Genomic DNA, 15,953 nt, shown 5'->3' with positions numbered 1-15,953 from the left:
GTCAAACTTGGTCGGTTAACCGCTAGGCTCAGGCAACCATATCCAGTCACAAGCCACATTAAAACACTCCCGTCCATTTTCTTTTTACAAAGTTAATCCCACCCTGTCCTGAGCTACCACCTGTCCTCAGTAACCATTTTCCTCAGTCCCTTGAGTGGTTACCAAATCCAGGTTTGACTGTATTTCAAGATATGTAAAATAAACAAATGTGACTTGCTGTATTTTTTCAGTATTTCATTGTTCCATACAATATCAATTTTGCTGCTGCGACATAGACAATGAATGAATAGTTTTCAACCCTTTCATATTAAGAAAGATCCTGTCCTGACGTAGCAATAGAGTCAGCGATAATTCCATACAACGAACCAAGACGGAGATGAATGAAAAATGAAACTTCAGCAGGACAAAGTGAGATTTTAGGGTGTTTACTTCTTCAATAGTTGTACAATTTAAAGTGAGCACATAGCTCCATATACTACAGTAAATCACATTTCATACTTCCTTTGCTATCATATTTACAATCGATTTTGTTTCATTAGATATTGTTTCATTCATCTTTTCTATAATCTACTTTTCAAGTAACATCATGTCCAATACCTTTCTTACGTGTACTTCACCGAAGCACCATTTAAAACATATGTTACATAATCTGTATTTGTGTTTGGTCGATATTCTAACATAAACGTGACAAGACAAGGATCAAGCATAATATATATTTTTACTCAAGTTACAATAGCTCTAGTTATCAACCACAAATATACAATAACTCTATACTATAATTATACTTAACGCTTTTTTTAAGTTGGTGTCTATGAGACAAAATCTACTTCTCGTTCTCACTTTCAGCTGCCTCCTCGTTCCCAGGACTTTCCGGGCTGGATGGGGGACTTTTCTGGTCTGTGACGCCCGGGGAGGGGGAACCAACCAGAGGAGAGGAACCACCTGTGGTCGGCTGTCCAACGTCACTGAGATCGGGGTTGGGATTGGCCTTGTTAGGGATGGTGGACTCACGTGACCCTCCCGTGGACAGAAGTTCTCGTTCTTTGGAGTTCCGCCATTTCATCCGCCGGTTCTGGAACCAGATCTTCACCTGTAGGACAAACATGACAAGATAATGAGGAGTTAAACGAAGACATTCCGACCTTATAGATCTTGTTCTTTCTGAACAATTTAATTTCTATGTTAACACACAGATTCTAAATGATTATATGAAAAGAAATGCCAGTTACTAACAATACTTTCTGAAGATTTGGTTAAAACAGGAAAGTGGTTTTGTATTGTTCCAAAATAAACTGTACAAACTGCATAATAAAGTGTGGATTTGACAATGTCACTTAGTTCAGTGGCATAGCTGGAAAAACAGACCGATTGTGCAAATACCTGTCTTTTGTTCTCTGTTAATTTTCTTCTTTCGTCTTCACTTTCTTAGTGCCTTGTCCACCTACAGCACCAGTCCTTAGATATACCCTTACTCCCAGCACGTATTTCTCTGTTCTAACACGAAAATACTGACGTCACCCCTAACTAGAAATGCTCGGTCATCGTTTCCAAAGGTCATTCACCTTCACCTACTAAAAAGGACAACAAAATTCTAAAATTATAAATAGATTTGGCGCTCCTATATCTTCATGTCTTTTGCAGAGTGCAGTACTATTTATATCAAGATAAAAGGAAATAATAAAAAATGATATTGAGAAACATGCACGCACCTGTGAATCCTTCAACCCTAGCTTCTCGGCCAGTTTTCTCCTGTCTTGTTTGCTGATGTACTTTTGTTTCTGGAACATTTTCTCCAGGCTCTTCCGCTGGAAGTCCGAGAAGACCGCACGTCGGAGCATGCCTCGGCGGGGCTTCCCGCGATGCAGGCCCGGCGGAGCGCCCCAGTGGCACGCGTTGAAGATAGGGAAGGTTGTTGGTGACTCTGAAGATTAAACACAATCATGAGAAAATTTAAACTTAATGCTGACGCCACTTCTGTGTGTCGTCAAGGACGTTTAGTAGCTGAGAGTAGGTAATGATTAAAACCTACTTTCTATTGTGGTGTTTAGTAAGCAAATGCTACGTTACAGTTAAAGCATTCAGAAAGCAATAAAGATTAAAAGTACATTCAAAAACTATCAATCGCTGTTATAAATAACACAATGGCTACAGAAATAGCCCGGATCACTAATTAATTCCTCTATGACAACGGCCAACACTGTGCGTTATGTGAAGTTTGGTACGTACACACTTAACAAGCTAATAAACGGTAACCCCAACACTTGGAGTGACGATTTAAACGTCATTATTTTCCCATCTCTTCTTCATTAGTGGGCTGAATTCTCAAACGAACAACAGTTCCCCTCCCAAACACAAATTTATCGAAAGGCTCATCTCGGTGATTTGCTTGGGCGAATGAACGGTTGACACCGCCTGTTGACTCACCTGCATACGGCACCTTGTTGACAGGGCTCAGATATGTTTCCGCCGGGGGGTAACTCCTAGGCGGGGGACAGAACGCACACCTACAGCCTTCTACACTCGGGCTGGTTGGGCTGCCTGTAATATGATAACGATAATCATAATGATAATCAATTCATAATCCTTTGTAAAACTCCGGTCGCTTGTGTAAACATATACCAACATTTCCTGATGTTGTTTTTTCGGAATGTTTAGAATTGGAAATCATAATTGCTATACGTTTCGCGTCATTTCAGAACGATTTTAAGAGTAATATTTCATTGTCAGCTGCCCTAGTTTTGCATCTAGCTACGCTGAGATTGACAGTATATATATCATGTGGAGTGTTTGATTTGCGCGATAGCATCGACACTTGTCACCTAGTTTGTTTGCCTCTCAACACTTTCATCACCTATTCTCCCCCATTAACTTTCTGTCGCACTTTGCGTGTGCGTGATTCGCTGGTGTAACCTCCGTTAACATTAATCCGCTGGGTTACATAAATCCGCCACTTTGAAAAACAGTGGAATGCGAGATCTCTAGTGCAGCACCCCGGGTGTGCACAGTTTAGGACAGAAGTGTATTACACTGGGGGACGTTAGGTTGGAGATCTGTTTGGACGGATCTTTTCAGGGTGGCGAAATTATGTACCCTGGTGGAATTATGATAGTAGATGTAACATCTGTTTCATAGTATATAAATGTCAACTGATATTTTCGGTTTGTTACATGTTTATGACAAGGCACAATGCGAATATCAGTTTTGCCTCGGAAATTTTGTTGTTCGGTTACTTAGCAAAGGTCTTTCAAAGCACTGGAACGGAAAAGTCAGAAAAAAGGGTCGCTTCGAATATGAACTGTCTTTTTCATAAATAAAAATTTCCCTTTTTAAATCTCATCACGCCTGTTGATATCTACTTTTTGAAAACATTTTGTGGATAGCACATATCTGGTAATATCTTTAAAAGATGTTCTTGTCATCAAAATGGTAAAAGATTTATTCAATTCCTTACCTTGCTTTCCTGACAGGATTGCGTTCACTCCAAACTTGAGGAAAGTTCCGTTATTTCCGTTGTGATGAGGTGAGCCTCCGTTGACGCCGGGAAATTTCCTCGTAGAAAGACACCCATTACTATGACTCAGTTCGTAGGGCGAACTCCGTAGGCTGGTCGGGCCGCTTGCTGTGGATATGGGCGGGAGAGACGGGAGGTAGCAGCCGCCGGCGTGCGTGTGATAGCCCCTGAGGATGTCATCCATGTAGAACGGGGTGGAACAGGTGGTGGCTGGCTGGAGGGCCGGCGGCGGAAAGGTGATAGTCGGCCGGAAAACTGTCGGTTGCGGGAACGCTACGGGCGAGAACACCCCTTGATACATCGCGAAAACCCCTTCTTCTACGTCCACACCACCTTGGGAAGTAAATTCTAGTCCTCCCGCCTTTACTGTAACTTATACTTGGTGTAGAAAACGGCAATAAACGTCAAGGAAGAAAAATAACTAAGATCGGACGCTGGTCATTCCTGTCCAAAAATGAATGCGTGTGGGCGGGCGCCACACCGTACTGTCGACAACAGTCCTAGTCAGTAACGTGAGAGAAAAGGCTATAGGTTAGGCAATGTCTGAGCGGGTACTGTACTGTGCCAGTTGTCGCTGATGTATGCTGCAATCCTACGTTCCCTTCTCAATGACACATGGCACACTATAAACAACAGCGTCATTTGATTGGCGGTTTGTTGGGACGGGGTACACACAGTTCCTGAATACAGGTGAACCCGGGAATCAATGGGCCTGGGGACGAAAATGGCAGGTCTAAATTTTTTATCAACGAAGTTGTAAAATGAAGTACCCATTGCTAAGAAGTTATAAGCACCAGCTAAAGCGTGAGAAATATGTTAAGATTTGGGTACATGTATGTAGTGGATGACAAACAAAGGAAAGGTAAGACAAGCCCTGCTCTCCATTCATACGTATTCAAATTACATTAAAGTCACACCATATGACGAGCGCCATCAGTTGGCGCTTGTCAGTACTGCCGTAAGATGGCTCACTTGTCTTTTGTAGTAAAAGAAGATTAGCGCCACCTGGCGACTGCATCAACCATTGTTTCGTCCTTGTTTCGACCAAATATTTTTCCAGAAGCTACCCTAAATCAAGGTATGTGTTAGAGCAAGTTACAATAAACTTACCATGGTAAAGTACTGTTCAACAGGACCCATCGTCATACAGGTAACGTTAGACGTTCTGTCTTTCATTCCATCGCTGCCTTACGTCATCAGTAGAATATTATCTCGGAGAAAACTACAAGAAAAATTGACGTTGTATCTTGAATTTCGTCTCACTCTTTTAAGGTTTGTACCCTGGCTAAATTTGCATTTTGACTTCTCATTGTTATCTCAATAATGAAGTTGTACTAAATATTGATAGCTTGGCATGAAAAGATTCTAAATACGACTTTTTGGACCATATGGATGACGTCATCAAATTCTATTGCCCCTAATGTTATTTTTTCTAAGAGAAATTCCAGCACTTTGGTACATAACACTGCAATATAACTATGTTTTCCATGTGCATAATGATCAAAGCTACAAATGTATGTTGGAAAATCTTGATATCTACCTGAATTGTCTGCAGTTATAAGAAAATAAATTTTTTTTAAATCAGTTTGTACGTAACGTTACGTATATATAACATTATGTCCCGACCAAGGTATCCATACCAATAAAACCGAAAAGGTACACTGGCTAACCCACTCTATTAATCCTGTGCAGGAAGGAAGTTAAATCAGCAACATTTGGAATGCAAGGACTTGGTCTGTCTGGTCCAAGAGGAGAGGTGCAGTCATTTTGCGCTGCAAGGATTTTCCGCCACTTCCATACGTCGTAGCGCTTCTGTCCAATCAGAAGTGAGTTCTGATAACTCAGAAAGTTCTCAGAAACTTCTACACCATCAGAGAGTCTCCGATATGGGAGTTATGCCAGATTACTGTAGGCAAAAAAAAAACATCAGTTGTACGCGGATAATTGTCGCTAGGTGTCGCTTATGAGCTATTCCGGTCCTAGTTGCGTCATCACGCGTCAGCTGGTTCCCCAAGATGGCGACGGGAAAGTAGAATTAGAAACTCACGTTCCTCTTCCAAATTGTTGCTATTTTTCTCGAAATTTCTCTTTCTTTTGATCATCAAACAAGAACTATACAACTGAAGAAACCATGAACTTCGAAGACCTACTAAATATCGCTGCCCAGAAGCAGAAGAATGCCGAGAAAGAGGTGAGAAATGTTTGGATATTGTCTGAGAAGAATTTTTTGGGGAGGGGGGCACCAAATGATCGATCATACATATGTTAGCATCCGGTTTTGCTGTTTGATCAGCAAACGTAACTGATACTTCCTTCTCTGTGGCTGTGATTTTAAAGCCGAGTACAGCATTCTTCATTTCTTCACTACTTGGCGTAACTTCAAAATCAAAGGCATAAGAATTATATTAAGAGTGATTTTCTTTGTATGATAAATAATGTTGCCTACCATATGCTTGTCTCCTTTCCCATATTTGTAGCCTCCTTCTGTACTTAGATTGGCACTTACCTTTGATCAAAGGGATCAAAGATAAGTATATGACAAACGTTTTAGAAAAAGGTGCTAATGTCAATGAAAATTTCTTAGTGCAAAGTACATGTAGGTATGCATAATGATGTGGTAAGCAAACTGGCAGGGCCTTATTCAGACTGTCTGATATGTATGCAAATTTCAGCTGATGATGAGACCTGGGAGTGTGGAGAAATATGAAACTGTTTCCAGAATTGAACACTAAATTGTCACGCTTCTCTAGTGTTCAAACATGCTTGTTTCATGCATGTATTACAAGTAGCACTACTAGTAGTAGTATAAAGATAAAGTGATACAAAAAGAAAATTGATCTCTAACTTCCTTTGTTTCAAATGTCACTATTAAGATTGTCACTTGAGACATTTACATCTTACAGTCATGTATAGATTTAATCATGCTAGCACATTCTTATTGATTGTACACTATACAACAAATTGCACAATGAAAAAAAAACTCTCTAATAATTGTATACAAGATAAGTTTCCTAGTTTACGATGTTTAAATATCACAGAAAAAATTGTATGCCTTATGGAACTAGACAAACCATGTATTACAGGCTCCATATGTTCATACATCTACAACTGTCTAAAGAAGCGAGACGAAATTGAACCTACCTGTACGTACGTGTTATAGCAGTATGTAGGTGTAGTAATATTTTAGTATCACTGTATTTATATTTTATACTTCTGCTTTATCACTATGACCTATACTTAGCTTGTAAGAGCATGAATGTACATTAAAGTTCTTTTATTCATTCTTTAACTAATCAATTCATTCATTGATATAATTTTCTATATTGTTATTTATAGCTGTCCACAACAAAGAGGTACAGCACTGCTGCCAAACCTGCAAAGAAGATTGTAAAGCCCAAACCGAAGTCTGTCCAGTCCGCTGCCATCAGGGCACTCATGGAGAAGAAACATGAGGAGGAGAAAAAACGTGGTAATGTTTCAAACTGCTCTTAAGTCTTACACAAGCAAATAAGTAGTAAATGCAAAAATATTTGCGGTGGTTTTATGTTTGTGGTTTTCGCAGTGAACTGTTAGTACCCCCTTGTTTAAGCACTGTGTAATGTGGTGTAGTGGTCTGCGCCTCTGCTACTCTGCCACATCTGGTTCAAATTACTTGGACCAGAAGGTCTGGGGTTCAAGCCCCACGTAGGGCACCTCTGGACAAGAGGCGCATTAAGTCATACCAAAGACTTTATAAAAATGGTACATACTTATGAAACAGTATGGAAGTTAAACACACTACACTGCCAGTGGACTAGCCCCCTGCTGCAGTGATTGCACCACAGTGTGGCCCCAGGGCTATGAAACGGAGATGGGCACCGCCCTATACATCAATTATGGTGTGGGAGGATTTTAACTTTTAATGTACATGTACCTTGTACAGTATTATAAGGCACCTGTTATGGTGAACACGCAACTATCTTGGTGTCTGACTGGCTGTCTGTAAAGCCACCAGTGTTTCCATTATGTGACTATAGCGCTATTGTTGGTTCAAACGCGAATTTAAAACCGCCGCGAACATGCCAATTTCTCCCCAATATTTAAGGTGAAATTAAATCCCTGTGAACTTAATTGCATTTACAGTATACCCTGGATAGTGGATAGTGGAGGAGGGTTGGATTGCAGGGGCTGGCAGGATGGTAAGGCGCGCAGGGCTGAAAATCCATTTTTGTAGGTGAACTGGTGCACCCTACCAAGAGAATTAGGTGCACAGAAAGAAATTTGGGTGCTCCACATAAAATAAAAGCAAAAAGCAAAACTTAATTACAGTTTAATGCTCTTATAATTAAGAACTCCAATCTGTAATTCTATGGCCTCCAATTTTCAGACAAGTAGTGCATCAAAGAAAGTGCAACAAAGGGTTATTTTGCTTTTTCTGATACTGTTAACTAGTGTACTATAGTACCTTTAACTTATAGCCTACAAAAATATCTAGGTGCACTAGTGCACCCACTATTTCGAGCCCTGGCGCGTAAGGTTCGGGCGTGCGTTAGGAGATAGTGGGTAGCAAGTTTCCATTCCGGGATAGAGGAATAGGTCCTGGAGATATCCCTGGTCAACTCCTATTATTTCTTTTTAGAGTACTAGGTAGGTATTTTAGATATAGGCCAGTTAACATCACATTTTGTTATGCAACATTTTCCTGACGTGTACATTTGTACTTCTAACTTTCAGCTACTGAAGCCAAGAAGAGAATGGATGAGGCTCAAGACGTGCTAAATAAGAAAAGGAAAAAGACGGACATTGTAAAGAGCTTGGCTTCTGCAAATACCTCATCTAAAACAGAAAAACCTCAGGATAAAAAGACAAAGGAAGAAAAGTACGAAAGCAAAGAACATAAAGCCAAACATATGCAATTCATGCAGAAGGTATCAAAATTAAAGACACCAAGAGAAGATGTAGAAAAGAAACGGACTGATTTTAAAAGACCGCCTGATAGGCCGATTCCAAAGAAGAAGGCCCCTCCTCCTCCATCTAAACCAATGAGCTTCCAAGATCTTATGAAGATGGCAGAGAAGAAGAAAGATGAACCAGTGCCCTTGCCAAAAATCCATGAGGAATTGTTTGGAGCAGATTCCGATGATGAAGTAGAAGAAGTAGAAAAAGAAGAACCCAGATATGTGTACCACAGTAAAGGGCGCTATCTAGACACCAAAGGGTCAGAACCAGGCAGCTCTAGTGCAAAATCAAAATCAAGACATCAGAATGATAAATCAAGGGGCTCAGGGTCAAAATCGTCCAATGATACACATAAATCTAGCAGCACAAGCAAAGGTGACGCTTCAAAGAGACCAAGCTCGTCTACACACAATGGCACAAACAAGTCTGTTACCTCCTCAAAACAAGTGGTACATCCCAACAACAGGAGAGGCGAGGTACAAGACTCAACGTCAAGGTCAGTGTCAGTGTCAGGAAGTGCCTCCAAACCCAAGTGCACTCTGGTGGTGGAAAGCCTCCCGTCTCGTCTGACCACGGGCCCGCCACGACAACCTCCGCCAAGGAGAGGGTATGAAGACATGAGGAGAGGTAACATATGAACAATATACAGTCATGCATATTTCTCTTGATTTTTGCTTTTAAAGAAAGTAGTCTAGGGCTGTCTTCAGCTGTAAATTGTCTCACTTTGTATTAATGACATTGATGATTCAAGGTAAAAGTACCCTTGGCCCTGGGTGAGTGTCAATTTCACTCACAAAACTAAGGGGGGTCTGGGGGCATACTCCCCTGGGACATGAAGGATATTCCAACCCTCCGAAATGCTATTTCCCACGTTTTCGTAAGCACATTTTTAAAATTGAAGCAGCCTGCTGGAAAAGGCAAAATTAGGTTTCCTGTGATGAAGATCAGATTTTTTCTGTACACGGCTACACCCATTCCACAGGGACAAACAGTGAAATTTCTGTCCATCCCTACAACCAAGTTTCCATCCCGGAATAGAGGGATGAGCCCTGGTCAACTCTCAGTAAAGTGTTTTGTATATAAGCCAGTTAAAATCTTATCAATCCTTCTCACATGATCCCGTATAACCCCGTCACCACAGGGATGAAGAGAAGATACGACGACTCTGAAGAGGAGTCGGATGACTTCATTGACGACTCAAACGAGGATGTGGACTATTCCAAGTACATCCGGGAGATCTTTGGATACGACAAGAGAAAGTAAGTCCTGTACAAAATTCTACTTCAGATCTATTGGCTTTGTAGTAGTGCATATTTGTATTTACATGTTATGATCTGTGTCTTGATGATCTTGGCCTTGATAACATTCGATAATTGTATTTTACAGTATCCCATGCACAAGCTCTATTTTTATCACACAGGTTTCTATAGATTAGTTACGTTTGTGAAGGGTAGACATCCAGGTAAACAATATATAAGGAGAAATTCAAACTCTACAACTGGATAAAAATTCGGAGATTTATTTCCGGACGTTTCGAGTGACATCCATCACTCTTCTTCAGCGTCACTAAAGGGAACTAGCACAACGAACCAGTACTTATATACTGGTCTTACCATAGGAATCTTCCGAACTTATTTTACATTACAATGTCGCTTATGCATGACTGTGATTTGCCATGTAAAATCCGTTTTTTCTAGTTATTGTATATAAGTACTGGTTCGTTCTGCTAGTTCCCTTTAGTGACGCTGAAGAAGAGTGATGGATGTCACTCGAAACGTCCGGAAATAAATCTCCGAATTTTTATCCAGTTGTAGAGTTTGAATTTCTCCTTATATATAGATTAGTTACAATGCGCTTTGTGTGTGTGGCATGCTCCGCTGTGGAAAATTTGAAACAGGATTCAGACGTTGGAATTCTCACTCTGAGAACACAAATTTGTTTTGCATTTTGCAATGAAATGTCTGTGTTCTCAGATGGCTACAACTTAAAAAGAAGTTGTATTCTAGATCTGCATCAGCCCTCCCGCAAGCCAGGTTGGTACCTCGGGTGATGCGGAATACACCATGTAGTATTCTCTATATACTTACTTTGCTCCTCTATACCCTTGTCACCATGTTCAGGTACCGTTACGAGAGCGACCGTGAGATTGCAAGCATGGAGTCAAACTTCAGACAAGTCATGCAGGAAGAGGCCAGGAGGTCAGACCACTCTTGTTTTCTGTGTTCTAAACTTTCAGAGTTGTTATTGGTGTATTCTAGTTGGGGCAACATAGGACTGGATATCATATGGATACAGTGCACATGGCCAACAGTCAGTATTCACTTCAGATGAAAATCCGAATGACCTCTTTGATGGTGCATTGGCGGGGTTTTGAACCCAGAGGTCCTGGGTTCGAATCTGGGATCCCCTGACTTGTCCCATTGACATTGTGCCATTGGAAAAGGCACTTTACACGAGCTCGTTCCTCGGATAGGACGTGTTTGAGGAGAGCCACACCCCGAACACGTAAAAGAACCCTCCACACTTATCGAAAAGAGTAGGGGTCCTTCCCAGTGTGAGTGGATCATATGAATCTGTCCAGATATGCAGCTTGTACTGTTCATTACAAACCTGGTGTGTTTACGCCATTGGGCAATTTACCGGGGTGCAAAGGAAACAAACTAAGTCTTATGGAATTGCAGTTTTAGCTGTCTTTCTTTCTTTTCCTGCAAATCAGTCCATAAATGGCTCAAGCCACTCAAGTGTATTATGTATTATGTATTCCGGACACTCCAAGTAGAGTTGTACAGGCTAAAATCATGTATTTTTCTTATATTCATGATGATATTCAAATTATGTATTGATCACTCATAGTCATAGATGTAAAATGTTGCCCATGACTACTATAACCATGATTCTATATGTCTCCCTGCAGTGCCCGTTTGGCCATACAGGAGGACGCCGACGAGTTACGCAAGGCTGCAGAAGAAGAGAAACGTAAACAACCCAGGTCAAAGGGCAAACAGAGAAAGTAGTTCCACTCAAAGACAAAGATCACTTCTACCACATGCACCAGAATACGTAACCTTGTGCTTGTTATTGTAAGAAAAAATTCAGTGCTGAGTTTTGAAACCAGTATGATTATTTGTTCTGTTTTGTAAAAGTAGTCATAAAGATTGTGGTTGTTAACGGCATTTGAACACCATTTGATGTCTCGATACATTATTATGTCTTGTCACATGGCATAGAACAGCTAAAGCCAAACATATGAATATGTTTCACTAGTATCTGGTGAATGGTTGAATCTTAAGTTATTTTTTATCTGAGCAGTGCATATAAAACATTGAATGTCCACTGTGATAATGTTTGATTTAGATAATAAATGCATTTTTTTATTTTGCAATATATGTATAGTGATTATAGAAAGAATAGAAGTTGCTACATGCATATTATGTTAGGAGGGGTGCATTATTATGTATGACTACTTTTCATTACATACAGCAACTCACTGTTATGTTAGCATTGTACTTTTTTAGGTACTCAATCAGTCAGTTGAGTTTCTACCCATTTAAATGTTTTAAGGATAAACTTGTGATAATTTGAAATATCTATTACCTTATATGTTGCTCTTCTTGTAAAGGTCTGAATTATTTGTGTTGCAATAATATCATTATTGCTGGAAATGTACCAATTTAAGTTATTTCAAGATGACACTGAATTGTGTAGCCTAGAATAATTGGAATTTGGAAATATCGTACTATGTGCAGTTCCATCTATTTGATTTTATGAATATGTGGATAATGCATTAAATGCTGATAAGTGATGGTCACTTGTTTATTGATGATTTTTCTACATACACATGTAGGTGCAATGTCCATCCTATGAAATCTTGATTTTCCATCTTCAGTCGGCAAGTACCTACCAACTGAAGAGACATTTCAAATGAGCGCAAACTTTGGTCTAAGTTGTGGATTCCTGGGTGTTCGATTTTTTAAGGGTTGTAAGGATGAAATATTCGTCAGCCATAACTCACAATGCACAATGTGATAATAAAACGTCTTCGGTCGTCAAATAACTACCAATACAAGGGACCTTTCGAATAAGCGCAAAGTTTGCACCAGTGCAATAGCCCCTTATCCTTAGGGCAAACAATTGTCCGCTTTACACAATCTCAATCTCCAGGTGGGCGTATGGATTCTGCTTCTCGTGTCCGTATTTTTCTGAAGGCACTAAGTGATAAAGGTGAACCACCAAAAAACGTGCCCATACAAACATCTAGCCTAGCCGATATGTTCATATGTGCGGCATTAGTGTGCGGGGGCGTGTGTGTAAAAGTGGCTAGAGAGAGAGGCGAAAGAACAGAGAGACATGTACAAACAAACAAACATAAGACCTGTCCTAACGTTATATGTCGGACGCCAAAAAGCCTTCGCAGCAAATATTTTGAACCAGTCTTTGCATCGTAGATGTTGTGTGACTTACATGCACATCTCTTTCAATGCACATCCGTTCTTTGTCATTCCCCGCCCTTCTATGTACACCTAACCAAAATGATGGAAGACACCTAAGAGTTATTTCATTTGTGTTATTCACTCATAGTTATTCCGTCTAAATGTGAAGTGACGAGCCTATAATCAAAAGCTAATGACATCCCTACCCCCATATAATACCTTATTCATAAACAAACGCAAACATTCGTCCGCATTACATATTTCAATCTCCAAGCAAGTTTACATGGCTTCTGCTTTCTCTTGATTAAGGGTCAGAGAGGGTAGTGAAAAAATAAAGATGAATGTGTGTGTGTGTGTGTGTGCGTGCGTGTGTGTGTGTGTGGGGGGGTGTACGTGCGGGTGTACGTGTGTGTGTGTGTGTGTGTGTACATGTGTGTGTGTGTGCGTGCGTGTGTGCGACCTTCCTATCCTATCATTCACAAACATCTTTCCCCAGTGAGTCGGAACCACTCCACGTAACGTCTATATATATGTCGCGTCTTCCACTGCCTTTCTTTGAGTGGGCACCATGCACGTGAACCATTCGCGCTGAAAGCATCTGAAGTGGTGTTAGATTGGGCTGTTTACGCCACCCAGTCATCCAAAGATGTTTTTCCTGGGTTCAGTTTGCCCTGTTACTATGACCCGGTGCAGGTTAAGAGGCATTTGTAGCGTCACCATGGTGTTTTTCAGAAAGGCGCATGACGCAAGTCTCCGTTAGTCACAGTTTACATCAGTCTTTCAGAACAGACCGTGCGTTTCCTAAGCTCCAAAGTCTGATATAGGGAAAAATTGGATTGTGAGTATCAGTTTTGCTTACCTACTTTGAAATGTATATACCGTTATAAAACTAGAAGCAGCAACCAAAGTTTACCAAATGCGTAGATTGTACGGCAAAACCTGTATGATTGAAAACGGCATTGTATTGGAAAAACGCGTGGACAGAGACACATTCTTAACCTAGGGGAAATGTTAGTTCGTCAGTAGCGGTAAGAGAAAAAAAAGTAAGGTACAGTCCTTCCCCTTCGTGTTGATTATCCTGTGCGCATAAATTTGATATGTATCCCGATGTCTGCAGCGAATTGTGTTATAAAAGGGAATTGGAATTTGTAACGCTTCTAAGCGATAGTTATTTCTTGCTAAGCGCCTTTATCCAGGTGACCATGGAATGGCCCCACCTCCTCCTCCTGTGCGGAACTGTGGGGTTCCTGGTGTCATCATCCGCAGCAGTGCCTACAGAGGAACCAACTAAGCCCGCAATCCCACCGCCTGCCACCAGTGACAACAAGACGGTGGCTGATGACCATAAGTCCGGCTGGCAGAACATCCAAGACGCGTACTTCGCACTAACCAGCCTACGGTCCCAGCTAGCTGATGCCCAGGAACGGCTTCAGGAGGCGTACGACAACAACGGTAAGATCCTCCAACATACCCACTAAAACATCTACCTTTCTGTTGGTTGAAATAAGCACTATTTGACAATACCCAAACGCCTTGCTCGTTATTTGGACTGGGGATTAGAATGTTAAAATGTCTCAGATGTACAATGGTAGTGTATGAAAGGTCCTCCGATATAGCAGAAATGTGTACGTACATGTAATTATAAATCTTAGAAGAAAAAAAACTTTCTCCTTGCATAGAAAAGTAAGATGTGGCTATAGCTAATTTTTTGATTTTATCGGCAAACACCAACAGGTGTTAAATAACTTTGCCAAATGGACATAACGTGCGAAACCATCCAGTCACTCAGTTTGTGAATATCATCCAGCCAGTATCATATTACATCATATTGTAATCCATTGGTATAGACTGAATTACAGTTTTATTATTCATCCAGTCAATCATATATCATAATATTGAAGTTTTTCATTTTGTCTCCCGAAGACCGCGATGCTGCCCGTGAGTTAGCCGAGCTGATCCGTGATCTTCAGCAGCAGCTGCAGGAGGCGTACAACAACCTCACCGCGCTCACCGGCTGATCCAACAGGTCAGAGCGTTTTAGAGCATCGAAACACTATATCAATGATGTAAAACGTATGACGTTAAAGCATGAATTATTTATTTCATTGTTTGTTTATGAATCTTTAGGGTGGACCCGTCAGTTAACTTCAAGTTGGTAACTGATTTCCAAGGGACGCGCATGCCCTTTACCCCGATTCCACTAGGGTCGCAACCTCGCTGCGCTCGCTGCGACCTATTTTGATGGAGCGCTCAACGAGTTTCATAGATAGAAAACAAATCCTTTTACGCTTTGTGTGTTTTGTTGTCTTCTTAGTCATACTTTTATATTTTGAATGATATTTCAATTATCAAATCAAGGGTTACACAAATCCCGTTTAGGTCGCAGCGAGAGCGCAGCTCGATCGCGGTCTAGTGGAATGGGAGACTTACGTACACCGCCTACGCTAGTTTACGTATTTTACACCAAAAGACTGTTATACCGGTTCAAGTTTGACACCGATACAGAACACGAGATTGTTCAGTATAGGTGTGCTCTTGATCATTTATCAGACGCTGTGGCACAAAGTTAATATGCTCCTGCCCCCACAGTTTGCATGTTTGCTAACGTTGTTGCATGCCTTACATATTTTTTATAGTATTGTCATTAGGCCGTGACCTCACATTAACACTGATCGCGAGTTCCTTTGGCTGTGGTGACGACCAACAAAGTCTATATCCATCTGGTGATGACCAACAAAGCACCTGACTTGTCACCATTCATCGCAATCAAATTCAAAGGTTTTTTTGTTTTTTCCAGGCTGCAAAAGGATCAACAGTGACCATGGCAAACTCAAGATTTTTCTCCTAGAAGTAGCTTTAAAGAATGGTCGAAAAATGTCAGACGTCATGAAAACACATGGCCTAATATGTTTTACTGGTAATATGGTCACAAGTTTACTTGTAGATTTCTCAATTGAGACTCAGTTTTACTAAGTTTTTTTCCCCAGTAGTTTTGAAGGAAAATGTCAGACACCATTGAAATAAAATCACCAGGCAGAAGATGTTTTACTGGTACATGTAATACGAACCCAAGT

General features: G+C 40.8%; 3 protein-coding genes across 4 annotated transcripts; 2 read left to right on the top strand and 1 right to left on the bottom strand.

Annotated features, from left to right (window-relative positions):
• Window positions 1–409: 409 nt before the first annotated feature.
• Window positions 410–4,395, bottom strand: LOC136430033 (homeobox protein DBX1-like). The gene is made up of 4 exons (XM_066420260.1): window positions 3,452–4,395; window positions 2,425–2,538; window positions 1,710–1,921; window positions 410–1,090 (listed from the first exon to the last, which is right to left on the bottom strand). Exons 1-4 carry the CDS (start codon window positions 3,810–3,812, stop codon window positions 824–826), a joined length of 954 nt encoding a protein of 317 aa, XP_066276357.1. The 5' UTR covers window positions 3,813–4,395; the 3' UTR covers window positions 410–823.
• A 1,100-nt stretch (window positions 4,396–5,495) lies between these two features.
• LOC136430032 (protein SPT2 homolog) lies at window positions 5,496–12,257 on the top strand. The gene is made up of 6 exons (XM_066420259.1): window positions 5,496–5,702; window positions 6,848–6,980; window positions 8,225–9,076; window positions 9,591–9,708; window positions 10,570–10,647; window positions 11,364–12,257. Exons 1-6 carry the CDS (start codon window positions 5,643–5,645, stop codon window positions 11,461–11,463), a joined length of 1,341 nt encoding a protein of 446 aa, XP_066276356.1. The 5' UTR covers window positions 5,496–5,642; the 3' UTR covers window positions 11,464–12,257.
• A 1,336-nt stretch (window positions 12,258–13,593) lies between these two features.
• On the top strand, window positions 13,594–15,909 carry LOC136430030 (uncharacterized). 2 transcript variants are annotated; one of them, XM_066420256.1, is made up of 4 exons: window positions 13,594–13,717; window positions 14,063–14,331; window positions 14,803–14,905; window positions 15,677–15,909. In XM_066420256.1, the coding sequence occupies exons 2-3, from the start codon at window positions 14,082–14,084 to the stop codon at window positions 14,895–14,897; spliced, it is 345 nt and encodes a 114-aa protein (XP_066276353.1). In that variant the 5' UTR covers window positions 13,594–13,717; window positions 14,063–14,081; the 3' UTR covers window positions 14,898–14,905; window positions 15,677–15,909. The 2 variants fall into 2 exon arrangements, with proteins under 2 accessions (XP_066276353.1, XP_066276354.1); XM_066420257.1 differs by having other exon boundaries at window positions 13,637–13,717; window positions 14,076–14,331.
• The last annotated feature ends 44 nt before the right edge of the window (window positions 15,910–15,953 follow it).

This window comes from Branchiostoma lanceolatum, chromosome 3 (assembly GCF_035083965.1).
Source record: "Branchiostoma lanceolatum isolate klBraLanc5 chromosome 3, klBraLanc5.hap2, whole genome shotgun sequence".
NCBI classification, from domain to species: Eukaryota; Metazoa; Chordata; class Leptocardii; order Amphioxiformes; family Branchiostomatidae; genus Branchiostoma; species Branchiostoma lanceolatum.
The sequence above is the reverse complement of the archived record's forward strand: the minus strand, read 5'-3'. Positions and strand labels throughout refer to the sequence as shown.